This window comes from Puma concolor, chromosome B3 (assembly GCF_028749965.1).
Source record: "Puma concolor isolate L17-30 chromosome B3, mPumCon1.1.hap2, whole genome shotgun sequence".
Taxonomy (NCBI): Eukaryota; Metazoa; Chordata; class Mammalia; order Carnivora; family Felidae; genus Puma; species Puma concolor.
The window spans coordinates 85,791,130-85,803,004 of record NC_141672.1 but is presented as its reverse complement, the minus strand read 5'-3'; the positions used below and the strand labels follow the sequence as shown (position 1 = coordinate 85,803,004).

The 11,875-nt window shown below is 42.4% G+C and overlaps 1 protein-coding gene across 2 annotated transcripts in view; it reads left to right on the top strand.

Annotated features, from left to right (window-relative positions):
- The first annotated feature begins 4,443 nt into the window (after window positions 1–4,443).
- The window catches only part of FSIP1 (fibrous sheath interacting protein 1), a 199,896-nt gene continuing 192,464 nt past the window's right edge, over window positions 4,444–11,875 (top strand). For both annotated transcript variants that reach the window (XM_086710334.1, XM_025919980.2), the window contains exons 1-2: window positions 4,444–4,623; window positions 10,315–10,447. In XM_086710334.1, the coding sequence (XP_086566460.1) occupies window positions 10,322–10,447 (126 nt within the window). In that variant the 5' untranslated portion in view covers window positions 4,444–4,623; window positions 10,315–10,321. The remainder of the gene's footprint in view (window positions 4,624–10,314; window positions 10,448–11,875) is intronic.

Sequence of the window (11,875 nt, the reverse complement as noted above, 5' to 3'; positions counted from 1 at the left end):
ATGAGGTTCCACTCCCAAGTGTGCCGTCACATTTTGCTGAAGCTTATGGTAAGAAAAGGGAAATTGGGGCAACAAAGCTGGAATGGCAGCTGGGTCCCAGATGGAATACAATGCGGGCTCTCTCTCATTCATTCAAATCTGACTCCACTTAGCAGGAGAAGGTCAAGGGTAGAGAGAGATTGAAAATGAAAACCAACTTTGAAACCAACACTGCCCTAGGTCACCAACCTGTAATGAGACAGGGACATTTTAACTTAAAATATCTTGACTCTATAGAGGAGAAATCTTCATGAATTATTGAAAGGCTTTCAATACTTTCTAGAATGTGTCTGTGCTTTTTGTTTGTTTTTTTAGAAATTTTTTTTAAATTAAAAAAAATTTAATGTTTATTTATTTCTGAGACAGAGCATGAGTGGGGTGGGGGGGCAGAGAGAGAGGGAGACACAGAATCCGAAGTAGGCTCCAGGCTCTAAGCTGTCAGCACAGAGCCCGATGTGGGGCTTGAACTCATGAACTGAGAGATCATGACCTGGAGCTGAAGTCGGACGCTCAGCCGACTGAGCTGTCTGCTTTTTGAACACAACACTTCAGAAAACGGCACAGGGTGCTCTCTGACGTATCTGAATATGAACCGTTTTGAGGGCGTCACCTGCAATAGCTGACAGAAGTCAGGAAATTAACAACAAAGACACAGACACGACATATACAATTTGTTAAAATTTGCCCTCAAGGCGCATATAGCCTCTCTGCAGTTCACAGGTAATAGCAGGAGGTAAATAAAGAAAGTGACAATGACAGAAAATGAGATGAGTTTCCTGCGAAATGAAGTCAGTGGGGACTTACTTGTAATGGTAAAGTTACAGTGAAGAAACACTGTTTCTATTAAGCCTGAGTTTTCTTTTCACTTGCTTCTTAGGTATCTGCTGTTGTATATATTTTAAAAGCAAAAGTTAAAAAAAAAAAAGGCAGATGGGTCATAGCCTTGATTTTTCTTAAGTTGATTTTCTCTCCCCACATCCCCAAGAAATCGGAAATGTGTTATTCTCTTAAAGAGCACCATTAGTCACCAAAAATACAAATGGAAAGAATGGCCTTTATTCACAGAATATTACAATTGTGCAGACACTTGGAGTTTGTTTAGTGTCCAGCTACTCTAAGAGTAGCCAGTGGATAAGAAGCATTGGCATCACATGGGAGCCTGTTAGAATCTTGGGTCCCACCTGGCACATCGAATCAGCATTTAACAAGAGCCTCAGTTGATTTATCTGCATGTTAAAGTTTGAGAAGCCCTAGAATTTTAGGTTCATTTGCTCTCAGATATAGCCCCACAATCAGTATTTTATGAAATCTCCTCAGGTGATTCGAATGCAGTAGAGTTAAGACCGGTAAAACTAGTCCACATTTGGGGCACCTGGGTGGCTCACTCGGTTAAGCATCCAGCTGGCTCAGGTCATGATCTCGAGGTGTGTGAGTTCAAGCCCTGAGTCTGGCTCTGTGCTGACAGCTCACAGTCTGGAGTTTGGTTCGGATTCTGTATCTCCCTCTCTCTCTGCCCCTCCCCCACTGGCACTCAGTCTCTCTCTTTCTCTCTCTCTCTCTCAAAAAAAAAAGCATACAAAAAATTTAAAGCAACAGAAAAACTAGTCCACATTTCTCAAATGAGGAAATTATGGCCCACGAAAGGTTAACAGATTAACCCAAGATAACCCAGCTATTTAGTATCAGAATACAAATGATGTCATCTCTCCTCTTTATATAAAAAAAACAACAAACGAACAAAACTAAACAGAGTCAAGGGAACAGAGGATAGGGAATGTGGAGCTGGGGATTATTATTTTATATAGGGTGGTCAGGAAAGAACTGCCTGAGGAAGCAGGCTCTATTCCTGAGGGAATAGAGGAAGTGAGCCATGTGGATAGCTGGGCAACTGTATTCCTGGCAGAGGAAGCAGAGGGCTGGAGTGTGTTTGAGTGTGTGTGTGCGCATGCACGTGGTGGGGGTTGGGGGAGTGGTGGGAGGTTATTCCATCTTGGAGGAACAACAACAAAAAATAGTGTTCCAAATTCCCAACATATTGATCTTTGGGATGCAGAAACAAGAAATCAAAATTTCCAGCAATTCTCAAAGCCTTAAGTTATTCTTAAAATATTTTCAACCTTCTTCATATTCTTGTTATCATGCTATCTGAATCATTTTTTTTAAATTTTTTTTTCAACGTTTTTAATTATTTTTGGGACAGAGAGAGACAGAGCATGAACGGGGGAGGGGCAGAGAGAGAGGGAGACACAGAATCGGAAACAGGCTCCAGGCTCTGAGCCATCAGCCCAGAGCCCGACGCGGGGCTCGAACTCACCGACCGCGAGATCGTGACCTGGCTGAAGTCAGACGCTTAACCGACTGTGCCACCCAGGCGCCCCGCTATCTGAATCATTTTTATAAAAGTGTTTATAAGTGGCTACAAGAACTGTAGCCTATAGCAAATATTCAAATACTGGAGAACACAGAGAACATGATTGGGTACCATTTGAATAACCTAACATACAAGTCTTCAAGTGAGGTTAACAGCACTTTGCAGAATCATAGGGTGGGAATTGCCAATTGAAGGACTCATTTTTGAGTCAAAACTTGCTATTTCTTGGAACACAATTCATAGAATTTGTATAAAATATACCATGAATATCAACTAATTAATATTTATTTTATTTGCAAGAATGACTCAGCAGCAGACAGGGCCGGGAACACACATGTGGAAAATGGCACCAGTTCCACGCAAGACTGACATATCAGATTGTGACACGCTCCAATCCAGGTTCCGAGAATGTTGACCTTAACTTCTGACACACTGCTCGCAGTTCCTGCTTTTGGTTTCACCTTGACATCAGTGGATTTCTTCAGCAACATTTCTATGTTGATTGATAAACTTTAATTTTCATAGGAGAATTAGAATATGCTTCTTCTAATTTCTCAACTTTTTTTTTTTTTTAATTTGGAAAAACATACACATTTGCTGAAAAAAGCTGGGAAGAAATTCCTGCGCAGAAACACTAACAAGGACAGTGACGCTAGAGCTAAGCTTACCAGGGAGAGGATGGTAGGACTGGAAGTTTGAGAGAAAACATAGAGCCTGGTCATTTAGGACCTGTGGGCATTGTAAAGACTGCATGAAGCAGAGGAGCCACAGAGTGTCCTGAGCGGAGGAGTAACATGGTCTGCCTTTGGATTTGAAAGCATCATTCAGGCTGTGGTTTGAAAGTAGTAGAGGCAAGGAAAGTTAGGAAGAAGGTTGTTGCAAAAATCTAGGTGAGAGGTGATGGCAGTATGGACCAGTATGGAAGCACAGAAGGTGGTGAGCAGTAGTTAGACTCTGGATATATTTTAGATGTAAAGCTGGTAGGGTTTATAACAAATCGATTGTAGCATCAATCAGTGGATGGAGGAATAGAAACTGAGGATGACTTCAAGGTGTTTTGGTCTGAGCCTGGCAGGAAGGAGTTGCCATTTACTGAGATAGATAAGAGAGTGGAGTGGTAGTGGGTGTGATCGTGGAGAGGTTTGTTTTTTGACATGTTACGTTTGAGATGCTTCTTACATCCAAGTGGAGATGTCATATAGTCAGTTAGATAAACGTGCGGAGTTCAGGGGAGAAGTCCGGGTTGGAGATAGAAACGCAGGATTTAGTACTATATAGATGGCATTTACCGCCAGGTTTTAAACCCAGCACTGCCCTAGATTGTAGCTGTGGTTCCCTGACCAACTCACTTTACCTTTGTCTATTTGCTTCACTGAAAAACACTCAAAGAATACACATGCTACCTACCTAAAGTTAACAAGGCTGTGTATGGGGAAATGCCTTGTAAACTGTAAAGTGCTGTCCATACTAGAAAGCAGAAATTTGATGGTGCTGGGGATGAAGAAAATCAGTTTGGGAACCCATGGAAATAGTCTTTATGTGCCGAAGATGAGAGAATCTCCCCCCCCCCAAAAGAAAGTGCAAATAAAAATCATTACTAGTTTGGACTGTAGCCCAACTTTGCAAAACTAGTATTTTTTATTTAAATGAAATCCAAAATTTAGCAAGAACTTCACGTAATCTTTTTGGGTTGCACAACAATCTTGTGAGGAATTACTGTCATTCCCATTTTACAGAGGAGGAAACTGAGCTCAGGGAGGATGCCAGACCTACAGAGCATCATACTAATGGTAGACAGCCACATAAGCATCCAGACATCCTCCTTCCGAGTTCAAAGTGAATACGAACGATCCACTCCCCAGCCACACTGTCCTCGGATAGGCGGAGGAAACAGCAAGACTGCCCCAGCTCCCGGGACTCCCCTCAGCTTTCCTCGCCGCCCTGGGCCCCCCCACATCTCATTCCCGCATGGTACAGCCCTTTTCTCTTATCGCGATACCGGAAGCTTCGTGCTTCTGGTTGCCAGGGGAACAGCGTCCCTGGAGGCAGGAGGGCTTTGGACGCACAGCTCCTTCCCCTTCCAGAAAAGCTGTGGTGACGGGAAAGAACCCTCCCCTTTGGGGGACAGGGGGTGACGCTGTCAGCCAGTGCGCTTCTGCGCCCGTCAGTGCTTTGCTGTCTGGTGACTGGCTCCCAGAGTTTCCGCCGCGAAGGTAAGGCACCGCACCTGTTAGGACACCACCTTTAACGCCGCGCGACTGGCGGAAGAGTGAGCGAGGCGGTGTCGTGTCAGGGACAGCCCCTGGGCTGTCAGGGCGAGGGGCAGGGCCAATGAGAGGGCGGGGCGGAGTCGTGTCCGGCTGCTGGGCCCGGAGACTGGCTGTTAGCGCGAGGGGGCAGGGCCAGCAGGGGGGCGGGCTCAGCCGGGCTGGGCGGGGCCTACGGGGGCCACCCCACGGCGACCCCAAGCATTTGCCTCCACGAAGACTGTGTCTCCAGGATTTCCTGGAGCCTGCTGCAAACTTTTCCTGACCTTAGGACCTCGTATCAAGGACTCCCCCTGTCCTGTGCCTTCTGTTCCTTAAGAGCTAAAAGTTATGGGGCACCTGGATGGCTCAGTCTGCTTAACGTCCAACTTTGACTCACGTCTTGATCTCAGGATCAGAAGTTCGAGCACCACATTGGGCTCTGTGCTCACAGCTCAGAGCCTGGAGCCTGCTTCAGATTCTATGTCTCTGTCTCTGTCTGCCCCTCCCCCTGCTCATGCTCTGTCTAAGAAATAAATAAACATTAAAAAAAATTAAACGTTATAATTAAAACCAATCGCCAGTCATTTAAAATAGACCTCAAATAGCAAAGGGTATATATAGGCATGCTACAGGGGAAGAAAAGGTGACCAGTAAACACTTGACTGAAGCCTTGTCTGGTAATTAAAGAAATGTAAATCAAATTCACATATACCTTTGACACTTAGATTGACCCCAGGCCAGAATGGGGAAAGAGGAACTTTCATCATACCCTGTTGGTAGTAGTGTAATTTGGTACAGCCTTTTTGGTGGACAGTGTGGCAACCGACCAAAATTTGAAACACAAGAATTCTTTGACTCAGCATAGTTTATCTTCTGGGTATGTAAATGTAACTAAAGAAAGATTCGTACAAAGGGGTTAACTTAAAATTGTGTGTGTGCCATTTGTGTGTGTGTTGGGGAGGAGTAGGTAGGTAAAAAGGATAGGTTTGCATATGCCTAAAAAAAAAAAAGTGAGACCCCCCCCCCTCACCTCCCTATCTATTCCAAGTGGTTCTTGGGGTGAGGAACATTTTGACTTCATTTTTTTTCATGTTTCTTTATTTGAGAGAGAGAGAAAGTGCGCGCATTCACGAGCAGGGGAGGGGCAGGGAGAGAGGGAGAGAGAGAATCCCAAGCAGGCTCCCCGCTGTCAGTGTGGAGTTCGATGAGGGGCTCCATCTCACACACTGTTGGGATCATGACCTGAACTCAAATCAGGAGTGGGTGGTTTAACTGACTGAGCCACGCAGGTGCCCAGGAAATGTTTGACTTTAAAAAGTTTTGTATTCTGGGGCGCTTGGGTGGCTCAGTCGGTTGTGTGCAAGACTTGTCTTCGGCTCAGGTCATGATCCTGTGGTTTGTGGGTTCAACCCTGCATCTGGCTCTGAGCTAACAGCGCAGAGCCTGCTTGGGATTCAGTTTCCCTCTGTTTCTGCCCCTCCCCTACTTGTTCTTTATCTCTTTCAAAAGAAATTAAAAAAAAAAGACTTAAAAATAAGTTTTATATTCTTCTATATTATTTGACTTTTTCCTTCGCATGGGCAAGTCTTTCTTACATCATAATTGTATAAAGTAAAAAAAAAAAAACCTAACAAAATAATTTTTAGACATTAAAATCATGAAAATAAGTATAATTCCACTTAAAGCCTGGCTATTATTTCTAAACAGAGGAGGATTCATTTTCTTTCAATTCTTCCTTTCATCCAAAAGTAGCAAATTATGGCAGCCATGTGTCCCCATTTTGGTTTTTTTTTTTTTCCAACGTTTTTTATTTATTTTTGGGACAGAGAGAGACAAAGCATGAACGGGGGAGGGGCAGAGAGAGAGGGAGACACAGAATGGGAAACAGGCTCCAGGCTCCGAGCCATCAGCCCAGAGCCCGACGCGGGGCTCGAACTCATGGACCGCGAGATCGTGACCTGGCTGAAGTCGGACGCTTAACCGACTGCGCCACCCAGGCGCCCCCCCATTTTGGTTTTAAATGATCCTTGGTGGTTGCATTTCTCACAAGCCTGTATGAAAAGGTTTAAATTAATCTTGTTTGAAATGAATGTTATAAAAAGTTGGTGCGTGGCAGTAGTGATTTGTTACAATTTAGAATCTGGTCATATATCAGCCCGTTAAAGGAATATCATGAAGTGAATGATATATTTTTTTTTTAATTTTTTTTAACGTTTATTTATTCTTGAGACAGAGAGAGACAGAGCATGAACAGGGGAGGGGCAGAGAGAGAGGGAGACACAGAATCTGAGCAGGCTTCAGGCTCTGAGCTGTCAGCACAGAGCCCGACGCGGGGCTCGAACTCACTGACTGCGAGATCATGACCTGAGCTGAAGTCGGACGCTTAACTGACCGAGCCACCCAGGCGCCCCGAAGTGAATCATATTTTATTTTTGAAATATCTTTAATGCAGTAAGAAAATGCTCATCTTATGATGTTAAGTGAGAAACATGAGTCCAATTTTGGTGGAAACATATAGAGGAAAAATGGAAAAGAAATATGCTAATGATGTTAACTCAGAGTGGTGAATATTGGGTGATTTTTATTTATTTTTGAATACACTTTAATATGTTCTAGAAATTTTCCTACAATAAATAATTATGAATTCAAGATCTACTTAGTAGAGAATCTGAAAATACAGATAAGCCAAAGGTAAAATAAAAGACCAAGAACATCCATGAATCCGCGAATCCATAAGAACACACCTCTGTTCAGTCCTTGACTTGTGATCATCTATCAGGTCCTTTTCTGTATATTCCTTTAATTAGAGAATCGGACATCTCTCTCCTCTCTTTCCTTCCTTCCTCCCTCTTTCTTCCTTCCTTCTTCTTTCTTTCTTTCTTCCTCCGTTTCTCTCTTTCTTTCTTTCTTTCTTTCTTTCTCTTTCTTTCTTTCTTTCTTTCCTTAATTCCTTGTTTATGTCCTTAACTAGTTTTTTATTGAAATATTTCTTTTTCTTACTGATTGGTAAGAGTTCTTTAAGTATGTAAATTCATTAACCTTTTGTGTATTATCTGTGTTGCATATAATTTCCCCAGTTTCTCTGGTGCTTTTTAATTTACTTTAGAGTTCTTTTTAGTTTGTTTTCCATTCAAGAGCATTAAATGTTATGTAATCAAAACTATTAGTCTCTTCCTTTTTTTAAAAAAAATTTTTTTTTCAACGTTTATTTTTGGGACAGAGAGAGACAGAGCATGAACGGGGGAGGGGCGGAGAGAGAGGGAGACACAGAATCGGAAGCAGGCTCCAGGCTCTGAGCCATCAGCCCAGAGCCCAACGCGGGGCTCGAACTCACGGACCGCGAGATCGTGACCTGGCTGAAGTCGGACGCTTAACCGACTGCGCCACCCAGGCGCCCCTAGTCTCTTCCTTTTTGATTTACACTCTTATGTTTAATAAGTCATTAACTTATTATTACATGAATTATCTTTATGTTTCCTTCTACTCCCTTCGGGATTTCTTATTTTACATTTATTTTTTATTTAAAAAATCAATTTTTACTTTTATTAAAGTGGTATAGTAAAAAATGGCAAACTCTGCTATGACATTTACAAAGGAAGAAAAGAGAAGCAATTCCTAGTCTTACTCTCCAGAAGCAACCATTATGAACTTGTAAATATTATGTTTATTTGACGATTGCTTGGCTTTGTCAGTTTTTGGACGTTCTCTTTGATTTCCTATCATGACAGATTAGATATTTTAGACTTCCTCTCCTTTTGCATATTCCTCCCTACATACACTCAATATAGGTAAGGCACAGTATTTGGTTAAATCAACATTTAGTGCTTCTGTAATAAGTATTTATCGTTTGATTACTTTCTCTGACAACGCTTTATTTTTCTTGTGGAGTTTCTATGGGGCTACTGTGCTTTCTTTAACACTCAAGCACATCTTTAAGATCCTAATGCAACGCCCCTCCTCCACTATGTTTTTCTACACGGGCGAAGTCCTAAGGTTGTTCAGTTATATACCCACCCATCCTGGGAACTGTATTTTGTTTAATTTATTATTTTCCGGAGCAAACATAATAGAACAAACCTCTTACTAAAGCAAACTGCAAGGTTTCTGGAGCCTTGTCGCTGATCCATGTCATTGACGGTTCCCTGTGCTTCTATTCCCCTTCCTGACAGGTATTATCCTGGCTCTGCAAATGCTTCCATCTCATTGCTCCCTCTGTAAGCTACAATAAGTCTCCCTTGACAGGCTGCTTATGGCATTTACAAGGCATTTGGCCTTTTGGTGACTTATGCTTTTTGATTGTGACGTGATGGGCCAGGGTGATCCGTCATCCCACAATAATAATGTCAGCGCCTTCCTGAGTGAGCCCAAATCCTTTTGCAGAGTTTGAATAATGTGGAGATCAATGCCTTTTTCATTTGCTAAGATGGAAAGAGTTGACCTGCTGATCCCTTAAGCGTCAGCTTTGGCACACTGAATGGCTGGAGGCCAAATCATATTATCCCTCTGTGTGCTTTGGAGGAACATCAGGTTGTTTCTGTTTGTGCTTCCTCCTGTGTCCAAAACTTCCCTGGACTCTTCCTCTGCTGTTCAAAGAAAGAAAGAGAGATGAATTATTTTGTAGGGTACAAAGAGGACATTGTTACACTTGCTTGGGCCAGAGGCCCAATTGCCTTTCCTCTTTCTGTTATGAGAGAAATGGTTTAATTCATAATTAGAAGGTTAGTGAAATTATGCAATTTACGGAAGGATTGTTGGAAGATCTGTTTACGTGTAAAGTTAAGTATGACAAGCCAGAATCTGGAATTCTCTCTATTTCTTCCATTTCTCAGCATGCATGATACCCCACCATTACTGAGCAAATCTGAAACGGTCCTGATCAAATGCACAGTTTGGAAGGATCAGTGTGCCTGCAATGCCCTTGTTCTCCTACTAGTTTAAGCCACCCTGCCTAATAATTCCTGCTTCAGAAAACAGCACTGGGAATAGGGAGCCACAGTGATGACAAGCCTGTGGATGGTGTCACACAAAAAATAGAAATTGGCAATGTGTGTGGCCAGATAATAAGTGTCTGTCCTCTGTCAGAGAAAGTAGGTTTTTTTCTCTTGTTTCCAAGGGCGAGGTAGAATCATGGGTTTTAAAAGTGGAGGATTGATAGGAAAAGAGCAGTGACCTGGAGATAGGTACTCCATAAAATTGTGGCACCAAAGGGGAGAGGAGAAATCAGAGCCAAGGGGAAAACCTAGGCTGAAAGGTGAGCTAGAACAGGAAGCGCTAGTAAAATAAGATAGGCAAAACCAGAAAAAAGTTGAGGTTTTATCGAATCATTACGATGAAGCGTGAATCTAGGTTGAGAGGCATGGTGCTCCCTGAGTATCTTCTCAGGCCAAGGACAAAGTAAATGTTTCTTTTTGAGACACAGGAAGCCATTGAGATAGCAGTCTGTATTCTTTTGTCCAACATCCTGGGTAGAATGTTTTTCACCTATAGTAACATAAAACCTGTGGCCACAGACACCTTTTGATGAAGTTAGGGTAGTGTGACTTTGGTAGCAACGTAATCCTTATTAACAAAGGTTCTGAGTTAATTGCGCATTAGCACTAATGAAACATTTATACATATAAGATATAACTTGCTTTAATTTTTTGTTTGTTTCAGGATATCAATGGATATTATAAAGGGAAACTTAGATGGGATTTCAAAACCAGCCTCAAGTTCAAGAACGCGTCCTGGGAGTAGAGGTTCAAATGCTTCTTTGGAGGTGCTCTCACCAGAACCAGCATCCTTCATGGTAGTTTGCTATTTAGAAATGATGTTAAGTCCTTCTCCTGAACTCTAGCAATTGATAAACCAAGGCTGTAGTTAACATCCCATCTAAAGGATCTTCTTTAAATTATTATTATTATTATTTAATGTTTATTTTTGAGAGAGAGAGAGACAGACAGACAGACAGACAGAGCATGATCTGGGGAGGGGGTAGAGAGAGAGGGAGACACAGAATCTGAAGCAGGGTCCAGGCTCCAAGCTGTCAGCACAGAGCCTGACTCGGGTCTTGAACCCACGAACTGTGAGATCATGACTTGAGCCGAAGTTGGTCATTTAACCAACTGAGCCACCCAGGCGCCCCTAAAGGATCCTTTTTAGAGGGTGTGTTCTGGGAACACTCACAGATTTCTTCTTGGATTTTACTTTAGACCATTTAATGTGAAAATTCTGTGTCTTTCTTTACCTCCTGCTCCCCCTCCTTCTTTTATTTTTCTTTGGAGTGTGGCTTATTTGTTCACAGTTATGCTTTGTTAATGCTCATCTGTAAGCTTTTTTCCTTTTTTTTTCATAAGAAATCTTTGTATTCCACGAGTGCCTGGGTGGCTCAGTCGGTTAAGCGTCCGACTTCGGCTCAGGTCATGATCTCATGGTTTGTGAGTTTGAGCCCTGCGTTGGGCTCTGTGCTGACAGCTCAGAACCTGGAGCCTGCTTTGGATTCTGTGTCTCCCTCGCTCTCAGCCCCTCCCCCACTTGTGCTCTGTCTCTCTCTGTCTCTCAAAAATAAATAAATGTAAAAAAAAAAAATTAAAAAGAAGAAATCTTTGTATTCCAATATCTACTGTGCCAACATTGACTCTTAATATGAAGATGGTTCAGTAATTTTATTTTTTAATTTTAATTTTTTTTACACAACAAAAACATATTTTTTCATGGTTCTAGGAGTCCAAGATCCAGGTGCCAAGAGGTTAGGTTTCTCCTGGGGCCTCTCTCCTTGACTTGCAGATGGTCAGCTTCTCTCTTATCCTCACAGGGCCTTTTTCTCCATGCTCCCGTACTCCTGGTGTTTTTTCTTCTACTTATAAGGACACCAGTCTTATTGGATTCGGGTCCTATCCTTTTTTTTTTTTTTTTCTTTTCAAATTTTTATTTAAATTCTAGTTAGTTAGGGGTACCTGGGTGGCTCAGTCTGACAGCTCAGAACCTGGAGCCTGCTTCGGATTCTATGTCTCCTTCTCTCTCTGCCCCTCCTCCACTCATGCTCTGTCTCTGTCTCTCTCAAAAATAAATAAACATTAAAAAAATTTAAAAAATTCTAGTTAACGTACTGTGCAATATTGGTTTCAGGAGTAGAATTCAATGATTCATCACCTACGTATAACATCCAGGCATTCATCGTAAGTGCCCTCCTTAATACCCATCACCCATCTAGCCCAACCCCCACCTACCTCCCTCC